Source organism: Somniosus microcephalus, chromosome 10 (genome assembly GCF_052327205.1).
Source record: "Somniosus microcephalus isolate GS21.2 chromosome 10, FLI_Smic_1.0, whole genome shotgun sequence".
In the NCBI taxonomy this organism is placed as follows: domain Eukaryota; kingdom Metazoa; phylum Chordata; class Chondrichthyes; order Squaliformes; family Somniosidae; genus Somniosus; species Somniosus microcephalus.
In genome coordinates, this window is record NC_140996.1 from 169,717,529 (window position 1) to 169,740,705 (window position 23,177).

The 23,177-nt window shown below is 45.9% G+C and overlaps 1 protein-coding gene across 2 annotated transcripts in view; it reads left to right on the forward strand.

Annotated features, from left to right (window-relative positions):
* Positions 1-206: 206 nt before the first annotated feature.
* The window catches only part of mphosph8 (M-phase phosphoprotein 8), an 82,059-nt gene continuing 59,088 nt past the window's right edge, over positions 207-23,177 (forward strand). The window contains exons 1-2 of one of the 2 annotated variants that reach the window (XM_085999147.1): positions 207-423; positions 8,910-9,056. In XM_085999147.1, the coding sequence (XP_085855273.1) occupies positions 328-423; positions 8,910-9,056 (243 nt within the window). In that variant the 5' untranslated portion in view covers positions 207-327. The remainder of the gene's footprint in view (positions 424-8,909; positions 9,057-23,177) is intronic. The other variant, XM_085999146.1, reaches the window with a different exon arrangement.

The following is a 23,177-nucleotide window of genomic DNA, read 5'->3' on the forward strand; positions in this document are numbered from 1 at the left end:
AAAACCTCTTCTCCTCGCCACACACCAACTCCGCCTTCGGTGCCTCCCACTGGTGGTGGTGGTGGTGGGGGAGGGGGGCCGGATTGCCATTGAGGAACAGAGACAGAGACGTTAACAACCATTTTTACTGTCGTAATCTCCGATTGGCCAAAATGTAATGTCAATCATCATGATCACGTATTTTGATTGGCTCTAGCCGACGTCATTACCATCACCACTACCCCGCCTCCGCAGTTTTCGTTTCTTCTGGAGTTTTTTTTCGAAAAACATAATCGGCGGCTTGGTGTGGAAGGCTGTGCGAGCTGCTGGGAGACAACGGTAACAATCATGGCGACGGAGATTGCGGAGAAATCAGAACAAGAAAGCGAAGCCGAGGAAGATGTGTACGAGGTGGAGAGGATAGTGGACATGAAGGTTACCGAGGTGAGAGGACGGGAAATATTCGACGACGGTCACTCCCGCTGTGTTTTATTGAACATGGAGTCGGGCGCTGTGTCTGTGAAGTGAGGCCTGTGGCCCGGGTTTCTCCACCTGCGGAGAGTCTGGTACCAGAACGCCGTTGGTTTACTCTGGTACACCGTCCCTTTCTTCTCTTGATCGATCCAGTGCACTCCTGAATTTATTTTTCAACTGGAGGTGATGTTGTGGGAAAACTACAATCAAATTTACTATCATGTTTGTTAAATGTTAGACCCCTTAATTAAAAATCCCTAACGAGATAGATGACAGCAGAAAAGGTCATCTTTGAAGTAGTGCCATACCAAAACGTGAAGTTACAATCTTATGTAATCGCAAGGTAAACCAGTAGTTTATAAAGAACCTGTCCTGTTTCATGAAGGAAAAATGTGTACATGACCGATTTCGGGAAATAAATTCCAGACACAAAGTTTCACACTCTAAATAAAGCTGCAACGACTTATATAATTGAAAAAATAATAGTTTGGGTCCACAAAATTACCTTTTTATTTAAAATATGTATTGTAAAATCACACTTTACGATCAGAAGCGAAAAATGCAAGAATCCTTTGAAAGGAATTGTATTTCTATGGAATTTACCCCAACACCGCCTTCTGCCTCTCCTTTCTCCCGCCCCCCGAACTGTTCTTCCCCCGCCCCCCCCATGAATTATCTCTTCTCCCCGCCCCCCACCCACAATTAATGATCTCTCTCTAACCCCCGCAATGAATGATTCTCTCTCTTTTTCTCACCCCCACCCCCAGGAACGATCTCCATTCCTCCTTCCCCATGAATGATCTCCCTCACCTCTACCCCTCCCCCCCCCCCCCCCCAACCCCAGGAATAATTACCCCCTCAGGAATAATCTCCAAAATGATCACCAAACCCCACCCCTAGGAATGATCTCTCTTCTCCCCCCCCCCCCCCCAACAACCCTCAGGAATGATCTCCACCCAACCCCCAGGAGTGATCTCCACACAGCCCCCCCTCCCCCAGGAATGATATTCCCTCCTCTTCTCACCCCCGCCCCCCAGAGGTCGCCCTCTCGAACCCCCCCCCCCCCCCAACACGAGAGGTCGCCCTCTCGATCCCCCCCCACGACAGCTCGCCCTTGACCCCCCTCCACAACAGCTCGCCCTTGACCCCCCCCACAACAGCTCGCCCTTGACCCCCCCCCACGACAGCTCGCCCTTGACCCCCCCATGACAGCTCGCCCTCAACCCCCCCCCTCCACCACAACAACTCACCTACTCTGCCCTCTTTTCCCCCCCCCCCCCCCCCCCCCTTGAAGTTTCTTCCTAAAATATAGTATTTAACACCTACCCATAATTTAAAAAGCTTTGTTTAAAATTGTTCTTCAGCATCATTGGGCACCCTTTTTGCCCATGTCAGTGCAGATCACCGGACCTTGCAATTTGTTTCCTGTTTTATTCAGTAGTCTTGTCATATGTTGGGTGGATTGCAGTGCACCTTTTGTGGGCTGGTACAAAATGTTTTCTTATGGGATATTTGCACATCACTGACCTGATTTGAGCAATATTTTTGCTGTGTGATGCTAGGGAAATACAATAAACTACCTTGCATATATTATATCATAAAATTAGTTATCTCAACTGCAGAATCTAATGTCAAAACATGCTGGTTATATTTCTGCAAATATACCTTCAGTGCCATCCATTGTGCTGATGCACCACACATCTATTCTTCCTTACTCAATAACTGTTCAATTGTTTAGTAAAGGCAATATTGAACAGAAGCAGTACAAAAATTACCTGGTTGGGGCTAAATTGCAGATTGATTGTTTTTGACTGCTCTGCACAGGAGTTGTTTAGGCTCATAGTCCTGTGAATTTGTAATTTGCCAATTATTCAGACTCCATCTATCATTTGGATTTTGAAGCTTATTTAGAAGGAGATTTATAAAGGAACAAAACATTTTTCTTTGTGTACGAGACCACTGGTTGCTTGGATAAAATGTATTGTTAGTGTCCAGGTTCAGACACAATTTATTATTTGACATACTACACCCTTTTGAGGAGTTGTAACAACAAAGATGTAGATGAAAGGGGTAAGGGAATGGATACTGAGTTATGGGGGAGAAGTTAGGAGATGTGAAACAATGGGTTTTTGGGGACCAAGAGAGGATCGAGTAAGCAGGCATTGGTCTCGGAAGAGATGGGCTTAGAGAGGGCTGGGGGTGATGGGAAAGAAACTGCAGTGTGGTGGGGAAATTTAGGAGATACAATTTGTGCATTCTTTGTCTAGAGCAGTTTAAAATGCATGTTTATATTTCAGACTCTATTAACCCCTAATATTTGAACTCTTATGCTAGTAAGCTGTGATTTGGACCACAGTTTCTCTCTTTTTAGGGGGAGGGAGATGCAGGGTGGTCCACAAGTGACCAGCTCCTAATAGCTCTGCTAGTGTTGTGTTCATTAAATAATCGCTGAGGTACGCTAGAGTGTCCCCGAGTACCTGTTTTCTGATGTGTTCTGTTTTTATTCCCCCCCCCCCCCCACCCCCCGGCAAAACCACCTTTTTGCAGAAATGTTTGGCCTTCACATTGGGGAGTTGATGTCTAGGGAATGGTGAGAAGAATATTTTGATATTTTCTCAGTACTCTGTGATGCTGCACACTGAATTTACTGCCACGGTGCTGCCTTTGAACCAGTTTCTTTAAATTGTTTGAGCATAAACTAAATTTTAGCGAGCTAATATGCAAACATGGTCTTTAATATTTAGTATCGAATCTGAGAATTGAAACAGTATTGCAATACTGTAAAACAGTTGGTGAGAAGCAACAGTGTGGGAATTGGGGGATATTTTCACGACAATGTGCTTCCAACGGGGGAAGCTTAGACTGCCGATAGCACATATGAGAAGTTTGGATGGGCAAGGCCCCTTGTCGGGAACATGAGGTCTGCAGAATTACCTAATTACTTCGTAATTCAAAATTGCTTAATTTAAATTGTCTAGGAATTCAAAATGTTTGAGTGCTCAATTGCCACTGAGTTTACAGTACATAATTCAAATTATTAGATCATTAGATTTTTTTAACTAAAATTCAAAATTGTTTTATTGATCAGCTATATACTGTAGCTTAATCATTAAGAAGTGTTACCAATAATTATGAGCCATGGATTAATTGGTAGAGTTGGTAGTACTGTAGAACCTTTAATATTTAGTGTAACTATCCTATTGTGTTTACCTGGTCTATTACTCCATCTGCTGGATTGTTGCTGTCACTAGTAGAGCAGTCATTGCTGCTTTTAAGTGCAGCTGCAATTTTATTTTGGGAGGAGAATGTAGTTGAGAAGAATGGTAGGTAAATTATGGCCGTGAAGTATAAAAATGGCATTTTCTGATCTTTTTATCTGCCAACTTTCCAAATTGCAATGATGCCTTTGTGAAAATGAAGACTCTACAAATGAGGAAATGGCATTTATTTTTATTGGAGAGGGGAAAAAGAGGCAGAGAGACAGATGGAGGCATAAGACAGCTTTTATACAGGAAGAGTGGATGATGCATAGGTACAAGGATCTGTACTGTGGCCTGAATTTTTGTTTCGGAATAATTTCTTTCTTGTTAGTATTTGTTAATTTAAATGTACAACATATATCTAATTTTGATTACTTTTTAAACTTAGCTTTAATATGATTTTGAGCAGAAGAAAATGTTAAACAGGACTCTGGAAAAGATTTTCAACAAAATAATGTACAAACTGAACAAGGGTGGTGACCTAAAAGTTGGAATGAAAATTAATCTTTCAGTTAAACTTTGAAACCTGCTGGAATTTGGCCTTTTATTAAAAAAAAAGACATTTGTGTATCAACAAGGAACATATTGCGCTACAGATGCATGTAACCTTTCGATTGTACAATTTAGGCCAGAGCCTGATATTTCTCAGTTTCCTTCTCCCTTCTCAAATGTAGCTGGTAACAAGTTGGCTGACACTTTGCCAGGGCTGACGTTTGACCCAAACTAGGAAAAATTAATAAAACATTAAAAAAAAATCTTCTCATCAACGCAAAATGTGAGATGAAGAGATTGGGCAAAACAATTGAGGGGTAAAATAAGGATCATTAAATGCTTTTTTGGGGGGAAAACCAGATCTACACTTTTTCTGAGCAACAACAATAAATGGTCATATGGCAGTCCAATTTGTAAGTTTGTAATAGTTGCCAGTTAAAGCTTTGAGCTGAGAATTTTTTGCTTCTTTTGGAGAATAATCATTTTAATTGGGGGGGGGGGTGGATTGGCTTACTGCATCTACACTTGTTTCTGTGTCGCTGCATAAAGTTTGGTCAGGAAAAACAATCAAGCAAATGAGAACTTTGGTTTTTTATATCTCCTTTCTTTCAAGTGTCCACCCTTATTTAACAACTTATTTTGTAAACCATACATTTTTCTGTTAATCTTCCCCTGTTCAAAGCAGTTTAAAAAAAAAAAAACGACCTGTTGAATTTAGCAGCACTTCTTTGAGTTGCAGATCAAGTCACATGATACTTGCATAGTTTTGGAACTGTATGCCAAAAGGAAGTGTAGTTACCCATATTCTTTTGAGAGTGAATCTCCTGTATAATTGTATGTTACAGATGAGTTTTGGTTTTGCTGCGTATCATGAGTAAGCCCTGACTTTCTCTCAACATGTCTCAATTTGTCGCAGTAGCAGGACAGAAACAGGTAATGTAGTATGCTGCACTACTGTTGGTGTAGCAGGCCTGAGGTAGAATTGATTATATGTGTTGGATCTGTTGCATCTGGTAAGCCTATGCACAAAAACGGTATAAAAGTTTTGCTGGGTTGTACATGTCAACAACGGAATAGTTTTGTGGCAATACAAGTTTGAGGGGGTTGCAATTTAAATCTAGTGCATTTTGAGTATAACTTGGAATCCTCAAGATATCCTAATAATTTTGAATGTGATAACTTTATTGCATAGAGTAGGTAGGAGTTGAACTTTGTGTAGTGCCAGTAAGAATGTGTCACTTTTGAAACCTGAGTTTCAGCAATGGTTGGAATTGTGGACAACCAGTGTTGTATTGCAAATGTTTTATTGTCAGCTGTAGCTCAGTATTAGCACTCTAGCCCCTGAGTCATTAGGTTGTGGGTTCAAGTCCCACTCCATAGACTTGAGCACAAAATCTACACTGACACTTTGGGGCAGTACTGCCAGAGCACCAAAGCTCTGTCTGTCCTCTCGGGTGGACGTAAAAGATCCATGGCACTATTTTGAAGAAGAACATGGGGGCTCTCCCCAGTGACCGTGTCCGTGCCAATATTTATCCCTCAACCAATATCACAAAAACAGGTTTTCTGGTCATTATCTCTTTTTATTTATTCATTCATGGGTGTGGGTGTCGCTGGCAAGGCCAGCATTTATTGCCCTTGAGAAGATGATGATGAGCCACCTTCTTGAACCACTGCAGTCCATCATATCAGTTTTATTTCAGAGGGCAGTGAAGAATCAACCACATTGCTATGGGTCTGGAGTCGCATATAGGCCAGATCGGGTAAGAACGGCAGGTTTCCTTCCCTAAAGGACATTAGTGAACTAGTTGGGTTTTTACAACAATCCGGTAGTTTCATGGTCACCATTACTGCTACTAGCTTTTTATTCCAGATTTATTTAATTAACTGAATTTAAATTTAGGGCATTTGAACTTGCGTCTGGATTAATAGTCCAGGCCTCTGGATTACTAGTTTCTATTAACATATAACCACTAGCTACATTACCCACTGTTTGTGGGACCTTGCTGTGTTTACTACATTACAACAGTGACTACACTTCAAAAGTACTTCATTGAATGTAAAGCGCTTTGGGACTTTCAAGGTCTATACAAGTGTAAGGTCTTTCTCTCATTTTCACTCTCATTTGGCAGGTATACAAACAATTGTGATATGTAGCTATAGTGGACTGTCCTGTATATTGTTTTGGAACTCTGTTGCAGTGCTAGTTCACGGAACAATGTACGTATAGTGCTTTTGTAATAAAACAAAAGGATGCTGAAAAATTTAGTCCTGTTTGTGTGAATGATTTAACTGTTCTTCTGACCATAGCCATTAACATAGCCACCAGTTGCAAATATCTTCTGCCTTTTCTAGTCAGTTCAGGTTACAAGGATATAAATAATTCCGAATGATGCTGCTGTTTCTGGGACAGACATCTGAGCCATTTCATTTGCCACAGACCAAGGGTAACTTCTGTATCTCATGGTTTTATTCTTGTTTTTGTAATTTCTTCCTTCATTTTAAATTTTACACTTTTTTTCTTGCTGGCATATTCATTCCCTTTCTTGCATTTTATTGACTTTATTTTATTTGTTTTTCTTATTCATTCTGTCTTTTACTTCAATTTCCTCATAACCAGCTTCCTCAGGGCTCCACGCTGAGGTGATTATATAACATGAGAGCATACAAGAAAAGTTGAGGTTAGGAATCAACTTACTGAAGATCAATAAAGTTGAAGTATATGGTAAAAAATTGTAAAAACGGACACTTATTGACAGTCCCAAATAACTTGCATTATAATGGATACAAACTGCACCTTGAATCCACGGACACTCGCAAATTCCGAACTACGGACAGCCTTCAATGCACCAAGTCTGTTTGCAACTGAAAACACAGGACACACAGGTAAGTGCGAGGCAGCAACGGGTGAAAACAGTATCTTTTGTGTACTGGAGACTTCTTTACTCAGCATCCATAGCGGCAGAGAAACTGTTTTATCTCTGGTATTGAATGCTTGCACAGCTCTATCCCAGGGATAAAGGGGGTTCTCTGCCGCTATGGATTGCGTGGTAAAGAATTCTCCATTTCACAAAAGCTGGACACTGCACTGGAACCACTGGTACTCGTGAAATGGGGCATGGGTCTCCAGAGCACTCCCTTTCGATTATTTATGTGGTGGTCATCGCATAAGATTCCCCACTGCAGTGCGTGCTCCTGCTCTGTGACGTCGCCTGTCCACCACCGCAGGGTAGTGAAACCGTTGCGGCCATGTGGAGACCAGTTGGTATGCGGCTCGAGAGTTGGGAATCGTGATTGTCGAAATTCAGGAGGGGTTCTGATATGGGGTGGTCTCAGCATGTGGGGTGGGAGGGAGCAAAGAGGCGGAGACTGGGGAATGGGAGCTTGGAGGAAGGGATGTGGAATGGGGGCTCGGGAGAGATGGGGTCTTTGAGTGAAGAAGAAAGGGGAGTGGAGTCGGGAGATTGGTGCTCAAGGTGGGGGGGTGGTCGCAGGCACCAATGTTAGGTTTAATTAATTTTTTGGGTGCATGGCCCCTTTTAAGGAGCTGCACGGCCCATTCAAAATACCACACCTGCGCATTTTTTCCTATTTAAAAGCTGGGAGCTGCAGAGCCCTGCGTGGCCGCACAGCTTAAAGGGAACATTGGCAGGCACCATCATTCTCTACTGATCCAAGAGCAGCAGCAACAACAACATGGAGTGGGAGCAGCACTGAGCGAGGACCAATCAATAAAGTTGAAGAACCAGAAGGGCAGGGAGGAGGCAGATTCTTAAACTGCGGGCTATTAGACCATGGGATCCTTCAAGTGTGGCTATTGAGGTAGAGACTAATATTTAAGATGGAAGGGAAAGGGATAAATATCTGAAAAGGAGGAATATAAAAAGGATCTGAGGGTTACGGGAGAGAGCACCAGCTCCAGGGGCTCAAGGCCTCCTCCTGTGCTGTAATTTCTTGTTTTCCCCTCTTCGCTTGGTTCTTGGAACTTCTTGCACAACAGTTCAGGCTGCCAACATAGCAGATCCCAGAATCGGGACATCCCTCCCTCCCTCAATGGAAAAAGGACCCAGGATGGCAATGAACTAGGAAACCCAACGAACAGAAAAAGAACTGAAATTAAATCCCGCTGGCTCCAGAATTAGGCATGATCCCAAATGAGATCGGCGGGGGGGGGGGGGTAGAAACGGAACACTGCAGGATATACAACCAATTCCGGGATATCTGGTTTACTGTGCATTCAGTGACCATTTTGAAAATAAGGATACCTGCAAAAAAGGACACCTGATGCAAGTCCCTTAAGTATCCCTAATTTACAGGTTTCACTGTACTTGAATTGCAACTGAACATAGCAACTTCCTGAGACAAGAGGACTGGAAAAAGATAACTTGCACTCTTATCACACACAGTACATCGTTAGGTGAATATGCATCGAATGTATAATTTTCATGTTTTTATCCATCACTAAGTGCTGTCATGTGATGGCATTTTAGAAAATTAGTAATGTAACTCTTAAAATAGTCATCTAGTCCAAGTATTTTAACACTGGAATTATATGGGATAGTTGATTTGGTTTCAACTTCGAGATTTCTTTTAAACTAACTTAATATGGTACTACTGGGTGTTTTCCCACATTCAGTAGCTGGCAATATTGTCTGTGTGGTTTGGCAGTTCCTGTGCTAATATGATTCTGATTTATATTAACAGGGTCAAGTCTTGTACAGAGTTCATTGGAAAGGCTATTCTTCTGAAGATGACACTTGGGAACCAGAGGCTCACCTGGAGGACTGCACAGAGGTGTTGCAAGTGTTCAAAAGAAAATCGACAGAAAAATCACCTGTAAAAGACAATCGGGTGAGAGTTTGTTTACATAGAATAACATTACATATTACATAGAGTTTACAGCACAGAAACGGGCCATTCGGCCTCTTTCTACTCTACTTCATCTAACCCTATCAGCATATCCTTCTATTAATTTCTCCCTCATGTAATTATCTAGCTTCCTGTTAAATGCAGCTATGCTATTTGCCTCAACCACTGCATTTATTTGATAGTTTAGCAACAATTTTAATGCAATCAATCTAACTTTATAGCTACAGTAAGGGGGAGAAATTCAGTTGGTAACGCCAGCGATTAGCGCCTAAAGAGGCCGAGAAGTGGGGCGCTAACCAACTAGCGCCCAGGCGCAGCGAACCCTGCGCCTCTTCCCATATTGAGTGGACTTTTAGCGCTGGCGCTAAATCTTAGTGCCCGCTCACAGGCGCAGGCAGATCATGACGTTATTTCAGTGTGCAGCGCCTTTTTGCGCCCTGGACCGGAAATTCAGTGGCGCTCCCCTCCGTTCCGCCTGGCGTTAATAAGGACAGCTTACCTGGAATGTTCCCCAGTCGCTCTCGGGCTGGGGGGGGGTGTTCTTTAAAGGGGACTGCACTGGTATAAAAGCGGCAGCCATTTTGGGAGCACAACTTCTTCGAGAGTTTCAGAGTTGCTGAGCTGCACTCTGAGAGCCATTTCACCAGTGAGCCAGCGCTGGCAGAGGAACTTCAGCCTTCTGACCATCACCTTGCTGCTGGTGAGCATTTACAACGGGAAAACTTTCTTGTGCGCTATTATTATGGGGGCTGCATTGGAGGGGAACGTCCTGCTGCTGAACCATCTGGAAAGAGCACAGAGACGCAGGGAGAGAGGGGCAGGCATGGCCAGACAGAGGAGGGCCAACAGACGTCACCACATCAGACCTTACGCTGCCAGGGTTTTCCGACAGCAGTTCTCTTACTTGAACATGTCAGAGGAGCAGTGACTCAGAAGGCTGCGCTTCAGAAAGGAGGTGGTGACTGAGCTGTGCCACTTGCTTCAGCCAGACCTGCAGCCTCAGATAAGGTGCAGGACCTCTGTCGGTGGCTGTCAAGATGACTGTTGCCCTGAACTTCTACGCGAGCGGCTCCTTTCAGGCCGCAACTGGGGACATAGCCAACATATCGCAGTTTGCGGTGCATTGCTGCATCCGTCAAGTAACTGATGCCCTGTTTAAAAGGAGGCAGCAGTACATCTCCTTCCCTATGACATTGGACAAGCAGCAGGAGCGCGCAGAAGGCTTCGCAGCAATAGCGGACTTCCCCATGGTGCAGGGCGCCATTGACTGCACGCACGTGGCTTTGCGGGCGCCTGTATTGAATCCGGAGGAGTTCCGCAACCGCAAGGGGTTCCATTCCTTGAATGTGCAGCTGGTCTGTGACCACCAACAGCTGATCCTCGCAGTCAATGCGCAGTTCCCAGGCGGCAGCCACGACACCTTCATCCTGCGCCAGACTTCAGTTGCAGACCTTTTCGAGGACCCGGCTCACCCAGGAGGCTGGCTTCTCTGTGACGAGGGCTACCTCTGTGTCCATGGCTGATGACCCCGCTCCGTTTGCCCAGCACCCCTGCTGAAGAGCGCTACAATGTGAGCCATCAGGCGACGAGGAACATTGTGGAGCACACAATCGGCCCGCTGAAGCAGCGGTTCCGCTGTCTGGACCATTCTGGAGGCGCCCTGCAGTACTCACCTGAGCGAGTCTCCCACTTCATGGTTGTATGTTGCATGCTGCATAACCTCGCTATCCTACGCACCCAGCCAATGCCACCAGACATTGAAGCACCAGCAGAGGAGGAGGAGGACCAAGACGGGAGGGAGGCACAAACTGGAAGGGCCGTCTGTCCGAGGCTGATCAGAAGTCGCTTCTAGGCCCCTCTCTCGGAATGCTTGCTGCCATTCGAAGAGCAGGAATGGAACCGTTCTGATAACCCAAAGCCTATGAAGGGCAATATGAATGTAAATAGCAGACATGGCCAATGTAAATAAAAACATTTGTTTATTTTGCAAAATGTGCTTCCTTCCAACATGACAAAGCAATGGCAACAGAAAGCAAAACTAACACTCTAACACATAAGTGCCTCGCACACCCGGGAGACTATCCAAAACATTACTAACATTCAGACCAGCATCCACGGCCTTGATTTCTACAAATAAGACGTCTCAGCAGCACCTTCTATTTCCCCCTTGATGGTGATCTACTTCTCTTGCAAGATCAGCCCCTCCCCTCCCTGCAACTCCTCCGTAATGGGACCCCCAGTGGCTGCATCAAGGCTGGGGGAGGCCTGTTGACTGTCCGAAAGCACAGATGCCCCTGAGGGACGGCCTGGACGACCTCTGGGCTTGGAGGGCCCGGATGCTGATTGCTCCAAATTTGAATGGGTGGAAGCAGTCTGTCCTGCAGGTGGTGGCAGCTGCAGTGGAGACGTGCCAGTGGTGGCATGAGGAATGCTGTCATCCTGAGAGCGGACACCTGCTCTGTGGTCGGCCGGCACTCTGACTGGGCAGCACCGCAGCATGCGCACCAATCGGCTGGTCCACAGATTGCTGGCCTGCTGTGGTGCTGCAAGGGCCCCGGGTAATCCTGCCTGATCCAGCGAGGGTGGCAGCAGTCAGTGGTCGCGTGGCCTCAATCTGCGTCTGCATGAGACCAGCGAGTGACTGCGTGGCAGCACTCAGCACTTGCGTGGCAGGTGCCAGTGCTTCGGTGAAGCCCTGTGTTGTATCCGTGTGTTAATGGAGACACGGAATGCAGGAGTTGGTTTCACAGGTGTTTACTGAACAAAGTCTGGAGGTGAACTAACAGATACAAGACACTATACAGGCTTATATAGCCCGAGTGGCCATTACCGGCATTACAGTACACGGGGCTCTTAAAGGCACATACACCACACCCTGGACAGTCCTTTCGCTTCCGTGAAGGCCGGGACAGTCCTTTCCAGTGCTTCGGTGAAGCCCTGGACAGTCCTTTCCAGTGATGTCCCGATGCCCTGGACACTCCTTGCCTGTGCTGCCCCGAAGTCCTGCGCACTCCTTGCCTGTGCTGCCCTGAAGTCTTGGACACTCCTTGCCTGTGTCTCGATGGATTCAGGCATCCTTGCCACTGCAGCCATGAGCTCAGTGTGCCTGAGCCGAGCCTGGGCGCTCATTTTTGCGAGGGCACGCACCTCTTCTGCGCTCTGTGCAGCAGTACTCGCGGCCTGACTCTCCCTCCGGGGAGACGGCCGCCGAGCTTCCCTACCCCCCTTGCGTTGCTGCAGCCCGCTGGGTCCTGGAGCTGGTTCCTCCTCAGCGCCACCTCCGCCCCCCCCCCCGCTCCCCTCCAGGGAAGTACTATCCCCAGTCTGCAGATGGGCTGGCTTGCCTAAAGGTGGTACGGATGGTCCGGCTTCCTCCTGCTCGTCTCCTCCGGAGGCAGTGGCAGCTTGAGGGCCCGGCTCCCGAGCTGTTGATGCAGCATCTGAAAGCAGGGAGGTTGAAGAGTGGCTTTAGCAAAAGGACAGGGTGGCAGCAAGGGATGCATGAGTGCTGCAATGCTCTGACTTGGGTCCAGAGTGAAAAAGCATGCTGGTGGGGGGAACAAGTGGAAGGAGAGAGTTCAAAAAGGTGATGACCTTACCATCGCTGTGCACAATGGGGTCGGCAGCTCCAGTGGTGACAGGACCAATCATCCGGCTTCCAACAATCTGGTGGACTCATTCCTCCAGGTCCATGAGTGCCTGCAGGTGAGGCCGACCTCCTCCGGTACGAAGCTGCTCCCTCCGGTTCCTGGCCGGCTTGGCCTGCAGGAGAAAGGATGGGAAGTGATTATACATTATGCCCTGAGCTGACATCACATGCCCCCCATGGTAGAATAGCCCTAACATTATGCCCTGAGCTGAATGTGCGTGTGTGTTTCCAGAAAGGGCCATGTGTGCTGGCTGACAGATGGCCATTGGGGCTTCGCGCACCCTCTGGCCATAAAGTCAGGTGTAGATGGAGGGATGAAGATGATTGCGAAAAAGGCACTCACCCTAACGACCCGAGTGAGGTCGTTGAACTTCTTCCTGCATTGCACAGGAGCCCTGGGCACGATGCTGCTGGAGGCGACTCTGACAAACTTCCCTCCAAGCTCTGCGGTACTTGCTCTGATGAGGCCTCCTGCCATTGTCGGGGTACAGCACAGATCGCCGGTGCTCCACTTCGCCAACCAAAGCATCCAATGCCCCATCGGTAAAGCGCTCCGCTCTCTGCCTCACCCTCTCCATCTGTTGAAAGTTTGGAACGCCACAGACTGCACAGTGCCGATTTTGAGGCCTACAAGGCGCAGAGTGTGGCAGCTGATCCTAATTGACCCGCCCCTTTAAGAGTTGGCCGGCGCCAGCATGTCTCGGGGAAATCGATTATTGCCAGCACCTGCACTGCGCCTGGCCGCCGAGAAATTGAGTAGCGTCACTGGGTTAGCGCCTGATTTTACGCCGCAATCACCTTGAGGTGCGCAGCAACCCAATATCGCTCGAGGTGGCGATAAGTTGCGCCTGGCGGTAACATTTGCGCAGTGCCAATTCTAGCGCCCCAAACGGGGCTATACCGAATTTCTCCCCCTAAGTGTTTTAAAGCTGATGTTTTTGCCATTAATTCAGTTTCAAAACTCCTACAAAATCCCTCACGTTTTATAAAACAATGAATTATATACAAACATAGAAGATAGGAGCAGGAGTAGGCCATTCGGCCCCTCGAGCCTGCTCCGCCATTTAATGAGATCATGGCTGATCATCCAAATTCAGTACCCTATCCCTGCCTTCTCCCCATATCCTTTGATCCCTTTAGCCTTAAAAAATAGATCTAACTCCTTCTTGAATATATTTAATCAATTGGCCTCCACTGCCTTCTGTGGTAGAGAATTCCACAGGTTCACCACTCTCTGGGTGAAGTAATTCCTCCTCATCTCTGCCCTAAATGGCTTACTCCTTAGACTGTGACCCCTGGTTCTGGACTCCCCGGTCATCGGGAACATCCTTCCAGCATCTAGTCTGTCTAGTCCTGTTAGAATTTTATAAGTTTCAATGAGATCCCCCCCTCATTCTTCTAAACTCCAGTGAGTATAAGCCCAGTCGACCCAATCTCTCCTTATACGTCATTCCTGCCATCCCAGGTATCAGTCTGGGGAATCTTCGCTGCACTCCCTCCATGGCAAGAACATCCTTCCTCAGATAAGGCGACCAAAACTGCACACAATACTCCAGATGTGGTCTCACCAAGGCCCTGTACAACTGCAGCAAGACATCCTTGTTCTTGTACTCGAACCCTCTCGCTACGAAGGCCAACATACCATTTGCCTTCTTAACCGCCTGCTGCACCTGCATGCTTACCTTCAGCGACTGGTGCACAAGGACACCCAGGGCTCGTTGCACTTCCCCTTCTCCCAATCTATTGCCGTTCAGATAATAATCTGCCTTCCAGTTTTTGCCACCAAAGTGGATAACCTCGCATTTATCCACATTATACTGCATCTGCCATGCTTCTGCCCACTCACCCAACCTGTCCAAATCATACTGGAGTTTCTCTGCATCCTCGGCCAGCTAGCTTTGTGTCGTCTGCAAATTGGAGATATTACATCTAGTTCCCTCGTCTAGATCATTTATATATATATATTGTGTGTGTGTATATATATATATATTGTGACTAGCTGGGGTCCTAGGACCGACACCTGCGGTACCCCACTCGTTACTGCCTGCCACTCGGAAAAAGACCCGTTTATTCCAACTCTTTGCTTCCTGTCTGCCAACCAGTTCTCTATCCAAGTCAGTACCTTGCCCCCAATCCCATGTGCCTTAACTTTACACGCTAATCTCTTATGCGGGACCTTATCGAAAGCCTTCTGAAAGTCCAAATACACCACATCCACTGGTTCTCCCTTATCTATTCTACCAGTTACATCCTCAAAAAATTCCAGTAGATTAGTCAAGCACGATTTACCTTTTTGTAAATCCATGTTGACTTTGTCCGATCCTGTCACTGTTTTCCAAGTTTTCTGCTATTACATCTTTTATAATGGACTCTAGCATTTTCCCCACTACCGATGTCAGGCTTACATTTATAATTCCCCGTTTTCTCTCTGCCACCTTTTTTGAATAGTGGGGTAACATTAGCTACCCTCCAATCCATGGGTACTGTTCCAGAGTCTATCGAGTTCTGGAAGATGACCAGCAATGCATCTACTATTTCTAGGGCCACTTCCTTAAGTACCCTAGTATGTAGATTATCAGGCCTTGGGGATTTATCGGCCTTCAATCCCGTCAATTTCCCTAACACCATTTCCCTACAAATACTGATATCTTTCAGTTCCTCCCTTTCATCAGACCCTATGTTCCCTGACATCTCTGGGAGGATATTTGTGTTCTCCTTTGTGAAGACAGAACCAAAGTATGTATTTAATTGGTCTGCCATTTCTTTGTTCCCCATTATAAATTCCCCTGATTCTGACTGCAAGGGACCTACGCTTGACTTCACCAATCTTTTTCGCTTCACATATCTATAAAAGCTTTTACAGTCAGTTTTTATGTTCCCTGCAAGCTTACTCTCATACTCTATTTTCCCCCTCTTAATTAATCCCTTTGTCCTCCTTTGCTGAATCCTAAACTGCTCCCAATCCTCAGGTTTACTGCTTTTTCTGGCCAATTTATATGTCCTCTCCTTGGATCTTATGCTGTCCCTAATTTCCCTTGTTAGCCATGGTTGCGTCATCTTTTTTGTTTTAATTTTATGCCAAACTGGGATGAACAAATTCTGTAGTTCATCCATGCGATCTTTGAATGTTTGCCATTGCCTATCCACCGTCAACCCTTTGAGTAACATTCCCCAATCAATTCAATTCAATTCAATTCAATTTTATTTGTCATATATGCAGCAGATGTGTGTACTGCACAATGAAATGTTGATTTTTACGAGTCCTCCCAACATTGGAATAAATATGGCAATCCTACCCAACTCGCGCCTCATACCATGATGGACTCATTGTCACCTGAATTTATGACCCTAATGTGCCATGTATGTTTTCTTCCTCCACTGTCTTTTGTGCTCCTGTCCTATTTAATCCTCAATGGGGATTGGGATGAAATTGAGAATTGGCACTGTAATTCTGTCTGTGACTTTTTGGAATGCCAGTTTAATTTCCCTCCCTTAAACTGCCTGGCTAAGACTTGAATTTTGTCTCTAGGGGAAACCTAAGTGAAATTTGAACTCCAGGTCCTAATTTTACATTTAATATTGTTGGATAGAATCACTTATTTTATTTATACTGTTGTGGAGTTTTACTGCAGGAAAAATAATCCCAGAAGAACAGTGGTGGTAGGTAAAGGAGAATTTATAACAGAAAGAAAAATGGAAATCTGGGTGATGAGTCTAGTTGCCAGTCCACATCTCTCCTGCTTTCTACAGGTGTCTAAATTGGTCATAGAGCAAAACACCCCAAAGGTGGGTCTTGCTGTTCCTGGAGCAGATTTAGAAGCAAGGACATGTTTCAGTAACAAAAAGTAAGCTGTTTTTTGGGATGAATCTAGATCAGGGGATCTCAACCTTTTTGCTTCTGAAGCCCCCCTTCCCATGTTACAAAAATTCCATGGACCTCCCTATAACACAACACAAGTATTTTTTTGCTGTATAAAAATTAGTTATACAATTAAACACATTATTATTGTTTTACTTACTGTGAAACTTGTTTCTGGTGCTGCGCAACAATTCTGTCAAAATGTTGAGGTATCTTTGGCAAGTGCACGAGCATGTCATGGTGAGTGTTCATCCTGGCTTGGTATGTACTGTTCTTTTCAGCTGCATCCGCCAAGCATTCGGGGATGGATGACTTGTAAGCTGCTTTTAATTTGTTCCTGTCTCAGGAGACTGACTTCTGTGTCCCACTCTTCCACCCTTTAATATTTCTATCAGGCACTGGCCCCACTGTAAGATACGATTATACAGAGTGCAAACACCTGTTCTTCACCTTTTTAAGAGGGCTTGGTCTGATGGCAGATCACTAGGCCAACACCTTTGGGTTTTTTTAATTAGTTTTGGCAGGTTGCAGTGCAATGAAACTGGCACAAGCCAGGAAGATGCCAGCGCTGCACAGTCAGTCAGCCATTCCCGGCAAATCCTATTTTCGCATTAATGACGGCAATCCCAAAGGGAACAGAGCGGGTACATCTAGTGTGAAGTGAACTTTTACTTCAGCAGCTAAAATATGTCCTTTTGAGCAGCCGCTTCTGTCAAAAGCCAGAGTGCACGCAGTGAGTGAGGCTTCACCAGGAGTAGTTCCATTCCCATCAGCCACTGCTGCCATATCCAAGCATGCAACAGGGAGCCAGTCCGGTCCGAGCCAAAGGGGGAGGAGGGGGTGGGGGTTTAAATCATCTAGCAGGAGATGACGCGAACAACGGTTTAACCACCAGGACCACCCCCGCCCCCCCGTTCAAAGGGGGATTTGTAACATTCTGCAACGTAGTGGAGAGTCAAACATCAGGTCCAGTCCCAGCATCCCAGGAGAAACAGGCTGAGGATCCGGTCAGCAGTACTCGCGATACAGGCTTTGTGTGACCCAGGTGGGACTTTGCATTTCAGAATCGCTTTAATCTGGGATCTGTGGCGTTGTCTAGTTCCTTTTAGCTCTGGCGGTTTATTCTTAGACGTGCAGGTGACTGAGGGAAAAGCCTTTTGCTGCACTACTCTAATGTAAAAGTGAATATAGATTAGATTTCCTGCTGCAGTAAAGTTGATCCATTGTAAAATTGGTTACCACCTTTATCTCTGTACCGAGCTTTGAAAGCAGAATATAGCGGACCCCCTGAAACTTCCTTGCGGACCCCCCGGTTGAGAACCCCTGATCTAGATTACTTTAGCCCAATATGCATCTGCATCTGTTAATGTCTTACTGATGTCTGCTGATGACAAAAATAATTCTTTATTACACTAATATTGAGAAGATTTGTGCTATGATTTTGTATCTGTGGAATGATGTATCCTTTGAGTGCATGTGGGTTTAATTTGAGTCACCTTTTAGTTCCCCTCCTGCCTTTTCTGATCCCTAGCATTCTGCGGCTGAGTAACATCCTTTTACGCCTCTGTCTATGCAGCTCTCTAATTCAGGAACATCCAGCCTTTTGGACTTTGGGGTCGGATACGTATATGACAACCAGTGAGTGGTCTGAATAGGATTACGTAGGGACAGGAGTAGGCCATTCAGCCCCTCGAGCCTGTACTGCCATTCTATTCGATCATGACTGATCTGTACCTCAGCTCTATTTACCTGCCATTTTTCCATATCCTTGATACCCTTGCCAACAAAAATGTATCGATCTCAAGTTTTGAAAATTTCAATTGACCCAGCATCCACAGCCTTTTGGAGGAGAGAGTTCCAGATTTATACTTCCCTTTATCATCTGAGATCTCTTATTCTTCTGAATTCAAGAGAATACTGGCCTGGTTCACTCAATCTCTTATATGACAGTCCCGCCATCCCAGGAATCAATCTCATGAACCTTCGTTGCACTCCCTCTATGGCAAGTATATCCTTCATTAGGCAAGGAGACCAAAATTGTACACAGTACTCCAGGTGTGGTCTCACCAAGGCCCTATATAATTGGAGTAAGACTTCTTTACTCCTGTACTCGAATCCTCTTGTGATGAAGGCCAGCATACCATTTGCCTTCCTAATGGCTTGCTGCACCTGCACATTCACTTTCAGTGATTCATGTACAAGGGCACCCAGGTCCCTTTGAGCATCTGCATTCCCCAATCTTTCACCATTTAGGAAATACTCTCCCTTTCTGTTTTTCTACCAAAGTGGATAACTTCACATTTATCCACATTATATTCCATCTGCCATGTTTTCGTCCACTCACTGAGCCTGTCGAGATCTCCTTGAAGCCTCTTCACATCCGCTTCGCAACTGACACTGCCACCTAGCTTTGTATCATCAGCAAATTTGGAAATGTTACATTTAGTCCCCTCATCCAAATCATTGATATAGATTGTGAATAGTTGGGGCCTAAGCACCGATCCTTGCGGTACCCCACTAGTCACAGCCTGCCATCCTGAAAAAGACCCATTTATCCCTACTTTGTTTTCTGTCTGTCAACCAATTCTCAATCCATGCTAGTATATTACCCCCAATTCCATGTGCCCTAATTTTGTTCACCAACCTCTTGTGTGGGACCTTATCGAAGGCCTTCTGAAAATCCAGATACACCACATCTACCGGTTCCCCTTTTGTCTACTCCACTAGTTACATCCTCAAAAAAATCCAATAGGTTTGTCAAACAGGTTTTCCCTTTCATAAATCCATTTGAGTCTGCCCAATCTTACTATTAGAAAGTGCCCAATTATTGCACCCTTTATAATAGATTCCAGCATTTTCCCAACTACTGATGTGAGGCTAACAGGTCTGTAGTTCCCCGTTTTCTCTCCCTCCTTTCTTAAATAGCGGGGTTACATTTCCTATCCTCCAATCTGCAGAAACTGTTCCAGAATCTATAGAATTTTGGAAGATGACAACCAATGCGTCCACTATCCCAATGGCCACCTCTTTCAAAACCCTTGGGATTTGTCGACTTTTAGTCCCATTAATTTTACTAGTACTGTTTTTTTACTAATAATTTCTTTAAGTTCCTCATTCTCGTCACACCCTTGGTTTTCTTGTATTTCTGGGAGGTTTTTTGTGTCTTCCTCCGTGAAGACAGAAACAAAGTATTTATTTAATTTCTCCGCCATTTCCTCATTCCCCATTATAAATTCTCCTGTCTCTGACTGAAAAGGGCCTACATTTACCTTCGCCAGTGTTTTCCTTTTCATATACCTATAGAAGCTTTTACAATCCGTTTTTATATTTTTTGCTAGTTTGTGCTCTTATTCCATGTTCCCCGTTATCAATTTATTGGTCCCCCTTTGATCTCTAAAAAGACCCCAATCCTCAGACTCACTGCGTTTTCTGGCAACTTTATAAGCTTCCTCCTTTGACTTAATACTAGCTTTAATTTCTTTTGTTAGCCATTGTTGTATCACTTTTCCTTTTGGGTTTTTATGCCCTAGAGGATTATATGTTTGTTGCAAATTATGCATTATTTCCTTGAATGTTAGCCATTGTATGTCCATCTTCATACCTTTTTAGTGTAGTCTCCCAATCGACCATGGCCAACTTGTCCCTCATACCCTTGTAGTTTCCTCTGTTTAGATTGAAGACCTTAGTTTCAGATTGGACTACATCACTCTCAAACTTTAATGTAAAATTCCAATCACATTATGGTCACTTGTCCCTGAAGGCCCTTTTACTACAAGATTATTGATTAGCCCTTTCTCATTACACAGTACCAGATCCAGAATAGCTTGTTCCCTGGTTGGTTCCTCCACATACTGATCCAGGAAACCATCTCGCATGCATTCCAAGAATTCGTCCTCCACACCATTAGTGGTAATTTGATTTGCCCAGTCAATATGTAGATTAAAGTCCCCCATGATTACCGTATTGCCCTTGTTACATACACTTCTAATCTCTTGATTGATACTGTGCCCTACATTATCATTATTGTTTGGTGACCTATACACAACTCCCACCAATGTTTTCCGCCCTTTGCTGTTTCATAGCTCCACCCAAACTGATTCCAGTTCTACATCACGATCTGCCAAGCCAAGATCTTTTATCTCTACCGTACCGATCTCATCCCTTATTAACAGCGCTACGCCACCTCCTTTTCCTTTTTGTCTGTCCTTCCTAAATGTTGAGTACCCTGGAACATTCAGTTCCCAGCTTTGATTACCCTGCAACCATGTCTCTGTAATGGCAATTACATCATACCCATCTACTTCTATTGGTGCCATTAATTCATCCACCTTGTTGCGAATGCTTAATATTTTTCTGCATTTTGACCCTCTTTGTTGTTGGCTTTTGTTTCTGCTCCCTACTAGTTTTACTGACTACTTTTCTAACTTGCACTTCCAGCTTTGTTTCTCTTTGTTCTGTGCCCACACTTGGGTTCCCAGCCCCCTGACAAACTAGTTTAAATCCTTCCCAACAGCACTAGCAAACCCCCCTGCGAGGATGTTGCTCCCGTTTCTGCCGAGATGTAACCCGTCCAGCTTGTGCAGGCCCCATCTTCCCCAGAATCGGTCCCAATGCCTCAGGAATTTAAATCCTTCCCTCCTACACCATCTCTCCAGCCACGCATTCATCTGGTCTATTCTCCTATTTCTGCTCTCGCTAGCACGTGGCACTGGGAGTAATCCTGAGATTACTACCTTTTGAGGTCCTGCTTTTTAATTTATTTCCTAGCTCCCTATATTCTGCTTGCAGGACCCCGTCCCTCTTTCTACCTATGTCGTTGGTACCGATATGGACCACGACCTCTGGCTGTTCACCCTCCCCCTTCGGAATGTCCTGCAGCCGCTCAGTGACATCCTTGACCCTGGCACCAGGGAGGCAACATACCACCCTGGAGTCATGTCTGCGGCCACAGAAACGTCTATCTGATCCCCTATCACTATTGCTCTCCCACTCTTTTTCCACCCCTCCTGTGCAGCTGAGCCGCTCGTCATGCCACAGACTTGGCTTTTGCTGCATTCCCTTGAGAAACCATCTCCTCCAGCAGTATCCAAAACGGAAAATCTATTGGAGAGGGAGATTGACCCAGGGGACTCGTGCACTACCTTCCTAGTTCTTTTACTCTGTCTGGCGGTCACCCATTCCCTGTCTGCCTGTGCACTCTTTACCTGTGGCGTGACCACCTCGTTAAACGTGCTATCCACGAAGATCTCTGCCTCGCGGATGACTCCAGCTCCAGCTCCAAAACGCGGATTTCGAGTAGCTGCAGCTGGAGACACTTCCTGCACATGTGTTCGCCCTGGACACCAAAGTGTCCCTGACTTCCCACATAGCACAGGAGGAACACTCCATGCTGCCCTGCCATGTCCTACCCTTAATTTACTCCCTTTACTTCCTTTAAATTAAAGAATATTAAATACACTAGAGACCTTATTTCACTTTAAACACTACTTACTCTAAACTAGAAACCTTACTTTTACTAACGACTGGACTGTAGAAATACTCACCAGGCCCTACTTACCAATTAGCTCTTTCCCTTGTGCCGATGTCGCTTTTAATCTCTCATGTCACTTTCGAATGTTGCCTGTTGAGGTCCGCTCTCGCTGCTGCTCCCAATAGCTTGGCCTGGGCCTCGAGCCTCGGGGCTTTATTTCCTCGCTCCTCCTTCGCCTGTTCCCTCACAGGTCGGTCCACTCTCGCTGCTGCTCCCAATAGCTCGGTCTGGACCTCGAGCCTCGGGGCTTTATTTCCTCGCTCCTCCTTCGCCTGTTCCCTTACAGGTCGGTCTGCTCTCGCTGCTGCTCCCAATAGCTCGGTCTGGGCCTCGAGCCTCGGGGCTTTATTTCCTCGCTCCTCCTTCGCCTGTTCCCTCACAGGTCGGTCCGCTCTCGCTGCTGCTCCCAATAGCTCGGTCTGGACCTCGAGCCTCGGGCTTTATTTCCTCGCTCCTCCTTCGCCTGTTCCCTCACAGGTCGGTCTGCTCTCGCTGCTGCTCCCAATAGCTCGGTCTGGACCTCGAGCCTCGGGGCTTTATTTCCTCGCTCCTCCTTCGCCTGTTCCCTCACATGTCGGACCGCTCTCGCTGCTACTCCCAATAGCTCGGTCTGGGCCTCGGGCTTTATTTCCTCGCTCCTCCTCCGCCTGTTCCCTAACAGGTCGGTCCACTCTCGCTACTGCTCCCGTTGTGTACAGTTTTGGTCTCCTTACCTAAGGAAGGATATACTTGCCATAGAGGGAGTGCAATGAAGGTTCACCAGACTGGATCCTGGGATGGGGGGATTGTCCTATGAGGACAGATTGAGTAGACTAGGCCTATACTCCTAGAGTTTAGAAGAATGAGAGGTGATTTCATTGAAACATACAAAATTCTTACAGGGCTTGACAGGGTCGATGCAGGGAGGTTGTTTCCCCTGGCTGGGGAGTCTAGAACCAGGGGTCACAGTCTCAGAATAAGGGGTCGGCCATTTAGGACTGAGATGAGGAGAAGTTTCTTTACTCCGGGGGTGGTGAATCTTTGGAATTCTCTACCCCAGAGGGCTGTGGAGGCTCAGTCGCTGAG